Source organism: Macaca thibetana, chromosome 5 (assembly GCF_024542745.1).
Source record: "Macaca thibetana thibetana isolate TM-01 chromosome 5, ASM2454274v1, whole genome shotgun sequence".
Taxonomy (NCBI): domain Eukaryota; kingdom Metazoa; phylum Chordata; class Mammalia; order Primates; family Cercopithecidae; genus Macaca; species Macaca thibetana.
In genome coordinates this window covers 183686514-183700962 of record NC_065582.1, presented here as the reverse complement: position 1 = coordinate 183700962, position 14449 = coordinate 183686514, and the positions used below count along the sequence as shown (strand labels likewise).

Sequence of the window (14449 nt, the reverse complement as noted above, 5' to 3'; positions counted from 1 at the left end):
GGCTGCTAAGGAGTACAGGGTTTCTTTCTGGGGTGACAAAATGTTCGTAGTATGACAAAATATTCGTAGACAAAAAATGTTCTACGAACATTTGGACTTAATTTGTCATAGGTTAGGCTTATGATCCATTTTTTGTTAATTTTTGCATATGGTGTGAGGTAGGGGTCTGTATTAGTGTCCTAGGTCTGCTGTAACTTACCATAAACTGAGTGCTTAAAACAACAAATTTATTTTCTTACAGGTCTGGAGGCTGGAAGTCCAAATTAAGGACTATGACAAAAATGTTCGTAGACAAAAAAGTTCGTAGTGATATTACGTAGTGGTGATAGATGCACAGTTCTGTGATTACTTTAAAAACCCCTGAATTGTACAGTTAAAGAGTAAATTTTATGGTATGAAATTATATCTTAATAAAACTGCTATTTTTTAAAGCTATACCAAAAAGCTGTTTACAACTTTTTTTTTTTCTTTTTTTTTTGAGACAGTCTTGTGAGATCTCTGCTCACTGCAACCTCTGCCTCCCAGGTTCAAGTGATTCAACTGCCTCAGCCTCATGAGTAGCTGGAACTACAGGTGCACGCTACCATGCTCGGCTAATTTTCAATTTTTAGTAGAGATGGGGTTTCACCATGTTGGCCAGGCTGGTCTTAAACTCCTAACCTCAGGTGTTCCACCCGTCTCGGCCTCCCAAAGTGCTGAGATTACAGACATGAGCCACTGCACCCAGCCAAAGTTTTTTTTTTTTAAGGTACATACATATATTGGAAAACTGATCCAAAACAGCCAACACCAAGACACAGTCTAGTAAAACAACTAGACTTAAAAAAAAAAAAAAGAAAAAAAGAAAAAGGAAAACAAAACAAACAAAAAACTTTGGGCATTCAGACAAAAAGACCAAGTCATTAATTAGGGAAACAGAATCAGATTTTCACCACACTTTCTGAAAGCACCACTTTATGCCAAAAAACAATAGTATAGCATATTTTAGAAACACAAAGAAAGATGCAAACCAGTGATCTTATATACAGCCAAACTGACCTCCAAGTACAAAGGATTCTTCGGTATGTTTTAAAGGAGATGAATAAGGTTAAGTAAAAACTCTGTCATCCTGAACATGAATTAGAATTATCAGTATGAACTCATGGTATATTTTATCTTTAAAAATACAAGCATCTTAGCCTGGTAACAAAAGTCAACCTAATAGTGAGGTTTACACCCAGTGACCAAATTCTGGTCTCTAAATGCCATTTTTACTAAAGTAATAGGGCTTCTTGAAGAAATGGTTAATTTCAGGTCTAGGGCAGGAAATGCACAAGATGACCTGGAAACATCCTACCATACCGCAAATCAAGGAAGATGCCCAGATTACTAGGTTTGTATGACAAAGACTCACCTAACTCATCAAAGATCATGTGCAATGTGTCAAAACATATCAAATATATTTAAATTCATATGCTCATAATGATACTAAAATGAAAAGACTTTTAAAATTATCACCTTTTGGTGATTCTATGAAACAATTCATTATTTTGAAAACAGGTAAATAAAGGAAAATAATCAAATTTTTATCTTGGCTTTTCCAAATGAAGTACACTTAGGGTAACCAAATAGATGATAAAGGGGGATTTCTCTTTATGTAAGTATTACAGCTAATAAATGAAGAAAGCATAATAGATCTTAAATATCACCATGTTGCAATTAAGGAACCTAGACAATGACAAGCAGTAGCTTCTAACATCACACAAAAAAAGGTAAACATCCAAACATTATATACTTCCTGACAAATATATACAACACTATGTAGTCTTGCTCTCCCAAAATCTAACCTGAATCTGATCAAGCATCTGGATCTAACTGCCAATTTACAGGAAATAGAAGAGAGCGAACATATTAAATGACAAGGAGATGTGCTCAGTAAAATCCAGACTGTGAGAAATTCTACAGGACAAACACTCTGGTTTCTTCAACAACAAAACAACTGCAAGGATGTAAGACAGAGGAAGGGAGAACATATAGATGAAAAGAGGCTTAAGAAATACAAGCACACCTGGCTGGGCGTGGTGGCCCATGCCTGTAATCCAAACACTTTGGGAGGCCGAGGCAGGCAGATCACCTGAGGTCAGGAGTTCGAGACCAGCCTGGCCAACATGGTGAAACCCGTCTCTACCAAAAATATAAAAAACTAGCCAGGCGTGGTGGCACGTGCCTGTAATCCCAGCTACTCAGGAGGCTGAGGCAGGAGAATTGCTTGAACCTGGGAGGCAGAGGTTGCAGTGAGCCAAAATTGCACCACTGAACTCTAGCCTGAACAACAGAGAAAGAAAAAAAAAAAGAAATACAAGTTACGGGCTTTGGGCCCCAGTTAAAACAAATTGTAAAAAACAAAACAAATAAAACAAAAACAGTTATAGAACAACTAGGGAAGTGCAAACACTGACCAGATATCTAATAATAAAAAGAGATTATTGGTAATAGACTGATGTTACCAAAATGGTGGAACACAAGCAAGCTGGCTTCACTCTCCTTCACAGAAAAGCAAAAACCAATATATAACATCAAGATTATCACCAGCAATATCCCAGAACCCAAATATAAGGATGACACAGTTTCCAAGGCCACATAGAAGTGAAAAAACTCCATGCAGATAGTAAGAGAATCAGACTTTATGTCCCTTCCCCCATCTGCCAGTCACCAAACATGTAGAAAAATTTCCCTCAATTCAGTTACTAAACTGGAAAAAGTGAGACCAAGGTGGACAATCAACTTTCCCATCATCTTGGGCCCCCTGGCAGGAGAACCCTCCCTGCCACAATCCACAGGAAGCATCATGAGTGCCTGAAGGGAGAAATATCCCTGAGGAGAGCCAGAAATGGGTGGTGGTTGAGACTAGCAGACACTCTCCTCTGTACCACAGACAGAGAAGACACCAAACCAGAAAGGCTGGTCAGGAGGATCATGTTGTAGGAGGTAGATCCCACAGGTCCCCTGGGCATGAACTCCCAGCTAGCCTTCCCATACTGCGAGGTATATACCCTTAGGGACTTTCCTCACCAGGGATGGGGAGTGCTCTGAAGTTTGCTAGAGCCAAGGCACACCTGGGCTTAAGATGCCATCTAGTGCTGAAAAGGAAGCAAGGACCTAGCAAAAACGAAAAGATACTCAACAGATATATTGAAAAAAATTCTGAGCAAACATATCCAATAAAAAACCAAAACAAGCCAGAAAGAGAAGATTGGAACAAAAAACTAATCCTTCAATGCAAAGAAATAGACATACATTCACAAGAAATAACAGTAAGTGGGGAACCATGACCTCTTCAAACCAGACAAAGCAAGGAGCCAGGGACTGACCTTAACAGGATGGCGATAGGGAAGCTCTTTGATCAAGAATTCAAAACTGCAGTATTAAGGAAACTCAGTGATCTCTAAAATAACACAGAAAAACCCAGAAATTAATCAGAAAAATTTAATAGAGGTTGACATAATTTAAAAAATCAAACAGAAATCCTAGAACTGAGAAATATATTTGCTGAACAAAAAAATTCATTAGAGGCTCTCAACAGCAGAATGGATCAAGCAGATAAAAGAATCAGTGAGTCTGAAGATAGGCTACTGGAAAAGACACAGAGGAGAAAAAAGAAAAGAAAGAAGAGAAATGAAGAACACCTATAAGATATAGAAAATTGCCTCAAAAGAGCAAATCTAAGAATTATTGGTGTTCAAGATGAAGCAGAGCAAGAGCAAGGAGTAGAAAGCTTATTCAAAAAATAATAACAGAAAACTTCCCAAATCTTTTTTTTTTTTTTTAGATGGAGTCTTGCTCTGTTGCTCAGGCAGAAGTGCAATGGCTTGATCTTGGCTCATTGCATCCTCTGCCTCCTGGATTAAAAGTGATTCTCCCATCTCAGTCTCCCAAGTATCTGGGATTACAGGTATGTGCCATCATGTCTGGCTCACTTTTGAATTTTTAGTAGAGACAGGGTTTCACCATGTTGGCCAGGCTGGTCTCAAACTCCTGACCTCAAGTGATCCACCTGCCTCAGTCTCCCAAAGTGCTGGGATTATAGGCATGAGCCACTGTGCCCGGCCCAAATCTTGAGAAATATATAAATATCCAGGTACAGGAAGGCCAGAGATCCCTAAACAGATTAAACCCAAATAAAACTACCCTATAATTACCCAAATATAACTATCCTATATTTTACTACACATATAATAAGCAAACCCCCAAAGGTCAAGTACAAAGAAAGGACCCCAAAAACAGCAAGAGAAAAGAACAAATAACATATAAAGGAGCTCCAATTCATCTGGCAACAGGTTTCTCAACAGAAGGAGGGAGTGGGATAACCTATTCAAAGTGCTGAAAGAAAAGAAAACTGCCAGGCTTGGTGGCCCACACCTGTAATCCCAACACTTTGGGAGCCCAAGGCAGGAGGATTGCTTCAGGCTAGGAGTTCAACAGCAGCCAGGACAACATAGTGAGACCCCTGTCTCTACAAAATAAAAATAAAAACATTATCTGGGTGTGGTAGAACACACCTGTAGTCCCAACTACTTGGAAGGCTGATGCAGGAGGATCACTTCAGCCCAAGAATTTGAGGTTACAGTGAGCTATGATCGCACCACTGCATTCCAGTCTGGGTGACAGAGTGAGACCTCATCTCCCCACCACCCCCCACCCAATAAAAAGGAAAACAAAACAAAAGACAACTGCCAACCAAGAATTCTGTGCCCAGCAAAGCTATCCTTCAAACATGAAAAAGAAATAAAGCCCCAGACAAACAAAAACTGAGGAAATTCATCATCACCAGATATGTCTTCCAAGATACGCTAAAAGGAGTTCTTCAACCTGAAAGAAAAAAACACAAACATACAAAAAGGAAACATTTGAAGGATTGAAACCCACTAGTAAAAGTAAATACACAAACTCAGCATACTCTAACACTGTAATTGTGGTATACAATCCACTCATAACTCCAGTGTGAAGATTAAAAGATAAATCTATAAAAAGCAGTAACAGCTATGGCAACCTGTTAAGAGATGGGCCATATAAAAACACATAAATTGAGGCAACAAAAAGTCAAAATGTGTGTAGGGGGTGGAATTAAAGTGTAGAGGTTTTTTAGTTTTTCCTTTATTTGTTTGTTTCTATTCTTTTCTTTGTAAATAAAGGTAAGTTGTCATCTGTTTAAAATAACTAGTTACAAGATTTTTTTGTAAGCCTCCTTTTTATTTGTAGTGTATATATTATCGGTTTTTGTAACCACAAAGCAAAAACCTACAATAAATACACACACACAAAAAAGCAGCAAATTAAAAAGATCCTACCAGAGAAAATCACTTAACCACAAGTAACAAAATGGCAGAAATAAGTCCTCACCTACCAATAATATTGAATGTAAATGGACTAAATGTTTCAATTAAAAGTCATGGAATGGCTGAATGGATAAGGAAATACTTATACAGATTTACATAGAATAAAAGTGAGGGAAAGCAAGAATTAACATTGCTAAAATATCAATGTTACTGGCTGGGCGCAGTGGCTCATGAGGTCAGGAGATCGAGACCATCCTGGCTAACATGGTGAAACCCCGTCTCTACGAAAAATACAAAAAATTAGCCGGGCATGGTGGCAGGTGCCTGTAGTCCCAGCTACTCGGGAGGCTGAGGCAGGAGAATGGTGTGAACCTGGGAGACGGAGCTTGCAGTGAGCCAGGATCGTGCCACTGCACTCCAGCCTGGGCGACAAGGAGAGACTCCATCTTAAAAAAAAAAAAAAAAATCTGTGTTACCTATAGCAATCAAAGAGTCAATGAAATCTCCATCAAAATACCAATGACATTCTTCATAGAAATAGGACAAAAAGGCCAGGCGCGGTGGCTCACGCCTGTAATCCCAGGACTTTAGGAGACCAAAGTGGGCGCATCACAAGGTCAGGAGATCGAGACCATCCTGGCCAACATGGTGAAACCCTGTCTCTACTAAAAATACAAATATAGGCATGGTGGCGGGTGCCTATAGTCCCAGCTACTTGGGAGGCTGAGGCACGAGAATCGCTTGAACCCCAGGAAGTAGAGGTTGCAGTGAGCCGAAATCACACCACTGCCCTCCAGCCTGGCAACAGAGCAAGACTCCATCTCAAAAAAAAAGAAAAAAGAAAAAAAAGAAATAGGACAAAAAAAGCCTAAAATCTGTATGGAACCAAACACCCTGAATAGACAAGCAATCACAAGCAAAAATAACAAAGCTGGAGGAATCACACTACCTGACTTCAAATTATACTACAAAGCTATAGTAACCAAGGCAGCATGGTACTGACATAAAAACAGACACATAGACCAATGGAATAGAATAGAGACCCCAGAAATAAATCAACACATTTACAGACAATTCATTTTTGACAGGCTCCAAGAATATATATTGGGGAAAGGTGCTGGGAAAATCACATGCAGAAGAATGAAACTAGACTCCTATCTCTCACCATATACAAAAATCAAATCAAAATGGATTAAGGACTTAAATCTAAGAACCTGAAACTATGAAACATCTGGAAGAAAACACTGGGAAAATGCTCCAGGACATTTGTCTGGGCAATGATTTTTTTTTTTTTTTTTTTACTAAAACTTCAAAAGTATAGGCAACAAAAGCAAAAATAGACAAATGAAATTACATCAAGCAAAAGCTGTACAGCAAAGGAAACAATGGAGTGAAGAGACAACTCACAGACTGGAAGAAAATATTTGCAAACTATCCACCTGGTAGGGGATTAATAACCAGGATATAAAAGGAACTCAAACAGTTCAACAGGGGGAAACACGATTTAAAACAGGCAAAGTATTTGAATAGACATTTCTGAAAGGAAGATATACAAAAGGCCAACAATAATATTTAAAAATGCCAAATATCACTAATCATAAGAAAAACGCAAGGAAAATCACAATGAGATATCACCTCACCCCAATTTAAAAGGACTTTCATCAAAAAGATAGGGAATAACAGATACTAGTGAGGATATGGAGAAAGGGGAACCCTCATACACTATTGGTAGGAAAGTAAATTAGTACAGCCACTATGGAAAACAATACGTAGGTTCCTCAAAAAACGAAATAGAGCTACCATATGATCCAGCAATCCTACTCCTGGGTATATATTCAAAAGAATCAAAATATTCAAAAGAATCAACATATCAGAGCAATATCTGCATTTCCATGTTACTGCAGCACTACTCACAATGCCAAAATAAGGAATTAACCTGAGTTAATTTATCTGTCCATCAACAGATAAATGAAGAAAATGTGGTATATTTATACAATGGAATTACTATTCAGCCATAAAAAATAATAAAATCCTGTCATTTGCAGCAACATGGATGGAACTGGAGGTCATTATGTTAAGTGAAATAAGCCAAGCACAGAAAGACAAATATCGCAGGTTCTCACTCACATGTAGGAGCTAAGAAAGCAGATCTCATGAAGGTAGAGTAGATTGGTGGTTACCAGAAGTCAGGGAGGGTAAGGGGGTGGTGGGTGGGATTAAGAGTAGTTGATTAACAGTTGCAAATATATAGTTAGGTAGAATAAAGAAGACCTGGTGTTCAGTAAATCAGTAGAGTGACTATAGTAAATAATAATCTATTGTATATTTCAAAATAGCTAGTAAAGGAAAATTCAAATGTTCCCAGTATAAAGAAAAGATAAATGTTTAAGGTGATAGATATCCCAATTATGCGGATTTGATTATTACAATTACACATTATATGAATATATCAAAATATCACAAGTCCCCCCAAAAAATGTATATCTATTATGAATCAGTAAAATTTTTAGAAGGAAAAAAAGAGAAAAAGATTATTGGCTAATTTCCTCGGGGGTGGGTAGAGATGATGGTGTTGTTTTAAAAACTGAATCTCACATTTTAGTCATACAATTGAAATATTTAGAGATGAATCACATGATGTTTGGGTTTTGCTACAAAGTATTCAGGAGGTGGCAGTTTGGAAGTATGGGGAGTTATAGAGCAAAAGATTGGCTGGAGCCAGGTGCGGTGGCTCACTTTGGGAGGCCAAGGCGGGCAGATCACAAGGTCAGGAGTTCAAGACTAGCCTGGCCAGCATGGTGAAACCCCGTCTCTAATAAAAATACAAAAATTAGCCACTCATGGTGGCGCGCACCTGTAGTCCCAGCTACTCGGGAGGCTGAGGCAGGAGAATCACTTGAACCAGGGAGGTAGAGGTTGCAGTGAGCCAAGATCATGCAACTGCACTCCAGCCTGGGTGACAGAGTGAGACTCTATCTCAAAAAAAAAAAAAAAAAAAAAAAAAAAAAAAAAGATTGGCTGGAAATTGATAATTATTGAAACTGGGTGATGACTACTTTTGTATATGTTAGAAATTTTTGACAATAAAAAGGGCTTTTTCCAACCTTTTATTATGAACAGTTTCAAATACACAATTTGAAAAGAATTATACAGTGAACACATATGTCCACCACCTAGATTCTACAACGAATATTTTTGCTATATTTTCTTTACCACTTATCTGTCCATCTAATTGTGTGTGTGTTTTTTTTTTCTCCTGAGACAGAGTCTCACTCTGTCCCCCAGGCTGGAGTGCAGTGGCGCAATATCAGCTCACTACAACCTCCACCTCCTGGGCTCAAGCAATTCTCCTGCCTCAGCTTCCTGAGTAGCTAGGATTACAGTCATGAGCCACCACGCCCAGCTAAATTTTGTATTTTTAGTAGAGACGGGGTTTTACCATGTTGGCCAGGCTGGTCTCCAACTCCTGACCTCGTGATCCGCCTGCCTCAGTCTCCCAAAGTGCTGGGATTACAGGCGTAAGCCACCGCGCCCGGCCATGTCCATCTAGTTTTTAAGAAGTTATAAAAAACTTTACTACTTTAAGCGAGGTGCAGTGGTCAGCACTTTGGGAAGCTGAGGCAGGAAGTTGGCTTGAGGCCAGCAGTTTGAGACCAACCTGGGCAACAGAGTTGGACCCCATCTCTAAAAAAATCAAAAAACTAAAATATATATGTACATTTAAAATCTTCAGTATTTTAAATAAAAGGTAGGTCCTATATTGTTTCAATGTTAATTACTCTGGACTGTAGTTTAATTCTTAGAAAGTTTATAAGCTATTTGTGGTAACAACAAATCTCACTGACCATGCTACTTAAGTTAATTCTTTCCTATTTTAAATTATGAAAGTAATGTATACTTGTAAAAATTCAAATAACCTAGAAACATGGAGGAAAACTTCCTCCCCATGCCTAGGGCCCATGAAGAGGCATATCAGTGTGTGTGGCCAGGTCCCCCAGGAGTTGTGTGACATGGCTGCCCTCACCATTCTCCCATTGATAGGAGGAGTCACAGTTGAAGAGTTAAATTATAGAGAGAACAAAAAATATAACTTACCATGCTTCCAACTGCCATCATTACCAAAAAACTGCAGCACTATTCTCACAAAATCCTTAGCATTAAAACAAATAACAGGACATTTACATTTCAGTGTTTGAAATAGCACGTTCCTGGAAGATGAAAAGAAATTCACTGATTTAAACATTAACTTGGAACTTTCAACCTTGGAAAAATATTACTACTACTAGACGAATAGCTATCACTTAGACAGCACATACACACATTAACTAAAGAATTCCAAGAGGTTGGTATTATTTATTATCAGCATTTTACAGATGATGAAAGCGAGACACAGAGAGACGAGGTAAGGTACCAAAGGTCACGCAACTGTCAAGTGCTTATCCCTGGGTAACATCCCATTACCTGTAGATTAAGACCTACATCCCTGAGCAAGGTACACCTACTCTGGGCTCTTCATAGCCAGGCCCCAAGATGACTCTCTAGCCCGTTCTCCCAGAGCTCCCCTCAAACATTCTACTCTCTCATCGCACTAAATTCCCTTTCCTCCACCACCAGGCTGTGCCATGTCCTGCTCTGCTCCTGGGCCACTGCATATACTGTATTCTTGACTACAGTTCTCTTCCCACAGTTTTCACAAACTGTTCAAGGGCCATCTTCAGGAAGGTATGCCCTAATTCCGCAGGCAGGGGGCTGCTCCCTCTGCTGTGTCTCTTCTGTACCCCTGCCCACACATGTAGTACAGTGGGAAGCACACGTGCTCTATTAGAAGGTACCTTGAACATTTGTTCTCTCCATTATACCAGGAGCACTTTGAATATGGGATTCACAATTGTTAAAACTGACTGAATACTTACCATGTGCCAGATACCATGCTGAACACTTCGCAGCATTGTGTGTGAAGTGACGGCTGCATTGAAACCTCATCACGATCCTATCTGGCATGCACTAGAACCATTTTACAGATGAGAAAACTTCGTCTTGAAAAGCGTAAGCAATTTGGCCAGGGTTAAATGACTAACAAGTGGCAATGCTGGGATCTGAGACCGTATCTTCCTGCTGCCAGGGCCCAAACTCTAAGCTACCAAAGCCATCAATCCCTCTTTATAGTAAATGTTCATTAATACATTAATGAAGATTTCTTACCTGGCAAATTGTTGATATGCCTCCTGTTCTTGGTCCCAGAAGGTCGAGGTTCTTTGGTTAGAGCTGAGGGAGAAAGAAATCAAGAGCCTAATGAGCTTTGCACACTTAGCCAAACTGCAGTTAGATTTTGCTTGGACTTGTTCCACAGAAAGACATTTGTAGGCTTTTTGTACTTTATGTGATTTCACCTTGGTTTCCCTTGAAAAGGGCGGCCAGGATGGTAGGGAGGGTAAAGTGCCAATAACACAGCTTCAGATCTTGGCTTGGCTGGACCGGTGAGGAGGGTGTCCAAGATGGAGTAAAGAGCTTATGAAGGAGAAGAACTGGGGCCATGGAGCCCACTTCCCGTTGCTGCTCCTTCATCCTTAAAACTCAAGAGTTTCATGATAAGGTAATCTACCAACTACACTATCTTCTGCTAATAAGAGACTAATTGATTTTTATCTTTATAAAACAAACAACAAAAAGAATACCTTGTAAGCTAAATGGCAATTAGCGAGGCATGGTGGTGCATGCCTATAGTCCTAAAGTCCTAGCTACTGGGGTAAGGCTGCTGAGGAGGGACAATCACTTGAGCCCAGGAGGTTGAAGCTGCAATGAGTCGTGATCACAACCACTGCACTCCAACTTGGGCAACAAAGAGAGACTCTGGCTCTTAAAATAAAACATGTATATATGTACATGTATATACACACATACACACATATATATTTACATATATATAAGCTAGATTTGAGGCTTTCTCATCTGTAAAATGGAGTGAATAAGGTATAACATACAGAGAGAATGTGAAGGTGAAGGGACAGTGTGTATGTGAAAGGCCTTGCACAGGTCATTTAATAAATGTTATTAAACATGTTTTGTGCAAAAAAGTATGTGTATTAATTTAAATGCGATTTATTTAAATTTATTTTGAATCTCAAAGACATAATCATAGGATTGGGATTATTATTTCCAATTTATGGTACTTGAGGCAATGTATTAATTTGATTGTCCTAGAACTTATAAAAATTAAGCCTCAACATTCATTCATTCAATGATAATATTGAATAAATACTGATTAAACACTTGCTTTGTAGCATTGTTCTTAGATATTGGGGATACATTAATGAACACACTACTGAACACAAATGAAAGTCATGTATGTGGGGTTAGCAGTGGGGTACCATCTCATGTAGGGTGGTCAAGGAAGGTCTGATAAGGTAATTCTTTTTTTTTTTTTTAGCTTAGTAATTCTTTTTTATTTATTTTAGCTTGGTTTTTTTTTTTTTTTTTTTTTTTTTAAGACAGGGCCTCACTCTGTCATCCAGGCTAGAGTGCAGTAGCGCAATCACAGCTCACTGCAGGTTCAAACTGCTGGGCTCAAGTGATCCTCCAACATCAGCCTCTGGAGTAGCTGGGACTATAGGCACATGCCACTGTACCCGGGTAATTTTGAAATTTCTTGTAGAGATGGGGTCTCACTGTGTTGCTCAGGCTAGTCTCAAACTCCAGCCTCAAGCCATCCTCCCACCTCAGCCTGAGCCACTGTTCCTAGCCAAGGTAACTCTTGAGGAAAGACATGAAGGATAAGGTAAACAAAAGCCTAGTTGGTAGAGGCAAGTTATTTACAGAAAATTTTAGCCACTAGATGTGGAAGAAATGATAGAGTTAGAAAAATCACCATCTTACTAGCCATAATTAAATAAGTGATTTAGATGATCCTCATCAAAGGACAAAACCATTAAGGGAAAGTTTGGGGGAGAAGTTTATAAGGAAGGGCTTGTGCTGACACCACCTGAACCCGCTGCTCCCTCTCAGCACCATGAAAACTGGGACAACCCAATTGCATCACTAAAGGAAGTCTGGAGGACACCAGTTAAGTCTGAATTTCAGAAAAATCATGAATAATTATTATCTGAAAAAAATTACATATTTTTTAGAGATGTATTCTTCTAGTATAAGTATGTCCCATGCAATATTTGGGACATACGTATACTAAGAAATTAGTTATTTATCTGAAATTCAAATTTAGTGTCCTGTATTTTAATTTGTTAAATCTGGCCATCCAACTGCATCACAGATGGAGTGTGAAGCTTATGACTCCACCTAGGAAGTGCTGCGCAAAACAAGTTGGACCCAAATAATCAAGCATTTAGAGCTAACTCCAGTTTACAGAAAATATGGAGGAGAGAGAACAAGTTAAAGAACTTCATGATGAGGCAAACAAACGAATCCAGGACATGGGACCTCCTCCAAGACAGGGAGAGGGGCTGAGGGATGCTCCAGATTAGAAAAAAATAGAGACATGGCCACCCAATGCTATGTCCTGATCCCAACAAGTCAACTGTAGAAGGACATTTTTGAGACAATCAGGTAGCTTCAAATTTGGACTGGATATACAGCTTGTTAAGTTTTAAAATGGCACTGTGGTTCTGTAAAAACAAAACAAAACAAAGCCCATAGTTTTTAGAGTCATGAGAGGGCAAAACAATAGGTTGGGATTTTCTTTAACCTCAGTCCTCTCCCCCTGCCCCAGGAAACGGACAGATGAAGGAAGTAAGGAAAAACCTTTGATAATGTTGGCCTGGGTGGATGCGTATACTACTCTGTACTTTTGTGTTTTCATAGTTTACTTTTTGTTTGTTCAGAGAAAAACATAAAGGAATGTGGCAGCAAACCATGCAGTTATTTGGGAGAATGCTGCAGGGAAGGATGGTGGCACCAGGCCCTTGGGCAGAGGCGCGTAACACATGGTCAGGAACAGCAAGGAGGTGGGAGTGCACTGAAAGGCCGGGAGAGGGGAGGGGTGAGGCTGAAGACAGTGGAGGGGCCAGAGTAAGCGGACCTTGAGGGCAAGGGCCTTCACAGGTCCTGTGGCTTTTCTACACTTGATCTTAGCCAGAAGGCCTAAAAGCAGTGATTTTGGGTTTTCCTCAGAGTGAAGCAGGAGTTGTTTGAGGGTTTGGGGCAGGGAAGTGATGTGACCTGATTTGTGCTTTAACAGGCCAGCTCTGGGTGCTGCACAGAAAACAGACTGAAGAGGCAGGTGGAAGCAGGAGTCCAGTGTGGAAGTTCTTGTGATCCAGTAGGAGGTAACAACCTGTGCCGAGTAACAGCAACACAGTGGATAAGCAGAGGGCAGATTCTAGCTACACTTAAAGGCAGAGCCAATAGGACTTGCTGAGAGCTTGATATAGTTTGTGGAAAGTAGAGAGAAGTCAGAGTTAGCCCCAGGACTTTTTGCCTAAGCTCATGGAGGGCTGACACTGACTAAAGACAGCCAGGCCACAGGAGGCAGGGTCCAGGGAAGACAGGAGTTCAGTCTGGACATGTTTGCCTAAAATGACCACTAGATGTCCAAGTGCAAAACGTCAACTAGATTCAGAAACATCATCTAGATATTAGGGCTCTGTCCTCACAAGGGATCTCCATACACTAGACCTGACCAGTTGTTCTTTAAAGAGAAAATTACATAAAAAGAAAATGAAGGGTTCTGTTGGGAGCTGAAAGCTATGTTTGTCACACATTGTCCCCTTCTCCCCAAAAGTTACCTAAAACCACCCAGAGCCCAGTGAGCCTGTATGAAGCATGGAAAGGCTAGTAATGGGGCCCAGCTTCCTCCGGAGCTGGCTTGATCTTCCAGGGTGGCTAACTGGCCTTAAATCAGAGGGCTGGGGCCGGGCGCGGTGGCTCAAGCCTGTAATCCCAGCACTTTGGGAGGCCGAGACGGGCGGATCACGAGGTCAGGAGATCGAGACCATCCTGGCTAACACGGTGAAACCCCGTCTCTACTAAAAAAGTACAAAAAACTAGCCGGGCGAGGTGGGGAGCGCCTGTAGTCCCAGCTACTCGGGAGGCTGAGGCAGGAGAATGGCGTAAACCTGGGAGGCGGAGCTTGCAGTGAGCAGGGATCCGGCCACCGCACTCCAGCCTGGGTGACAGAGCAAGAC

The 14449-nt window shown here is 40.3% G+C and overlaps 1 protein-coding gene across 2 annotated transcripts in view; it reads right to left on the bottom strand.

Moving 5' to 3' along the window:
* POLN (DNA polymerase nu) overlaps window positions 1-14449 on the bottom strand; it is a 156696-nt gene that overhangs the window by 107726 nt on the left and 34521 nt on the right. The window contains exons 5-6 of one of the 2 annotated variants that reach the window (XM_050792314.1): window positions 10518-10580; window positions 9411-9523 (exon numbers count right to left, since the gene is read on the bottom strand). In XM_050792314.1, coding sequence (XP_050648271.1) covers window positions 9411-9523; window positions 10518-10580 — 176 coding nt within the window. Of the gene's footprint in view, window positions 1-9410; window positions 9524-10517; window positions 10581-14449 lie in introns of those variants that run through there. The other variant, XM_050792313.1, reaches the window with a different exon arrangement.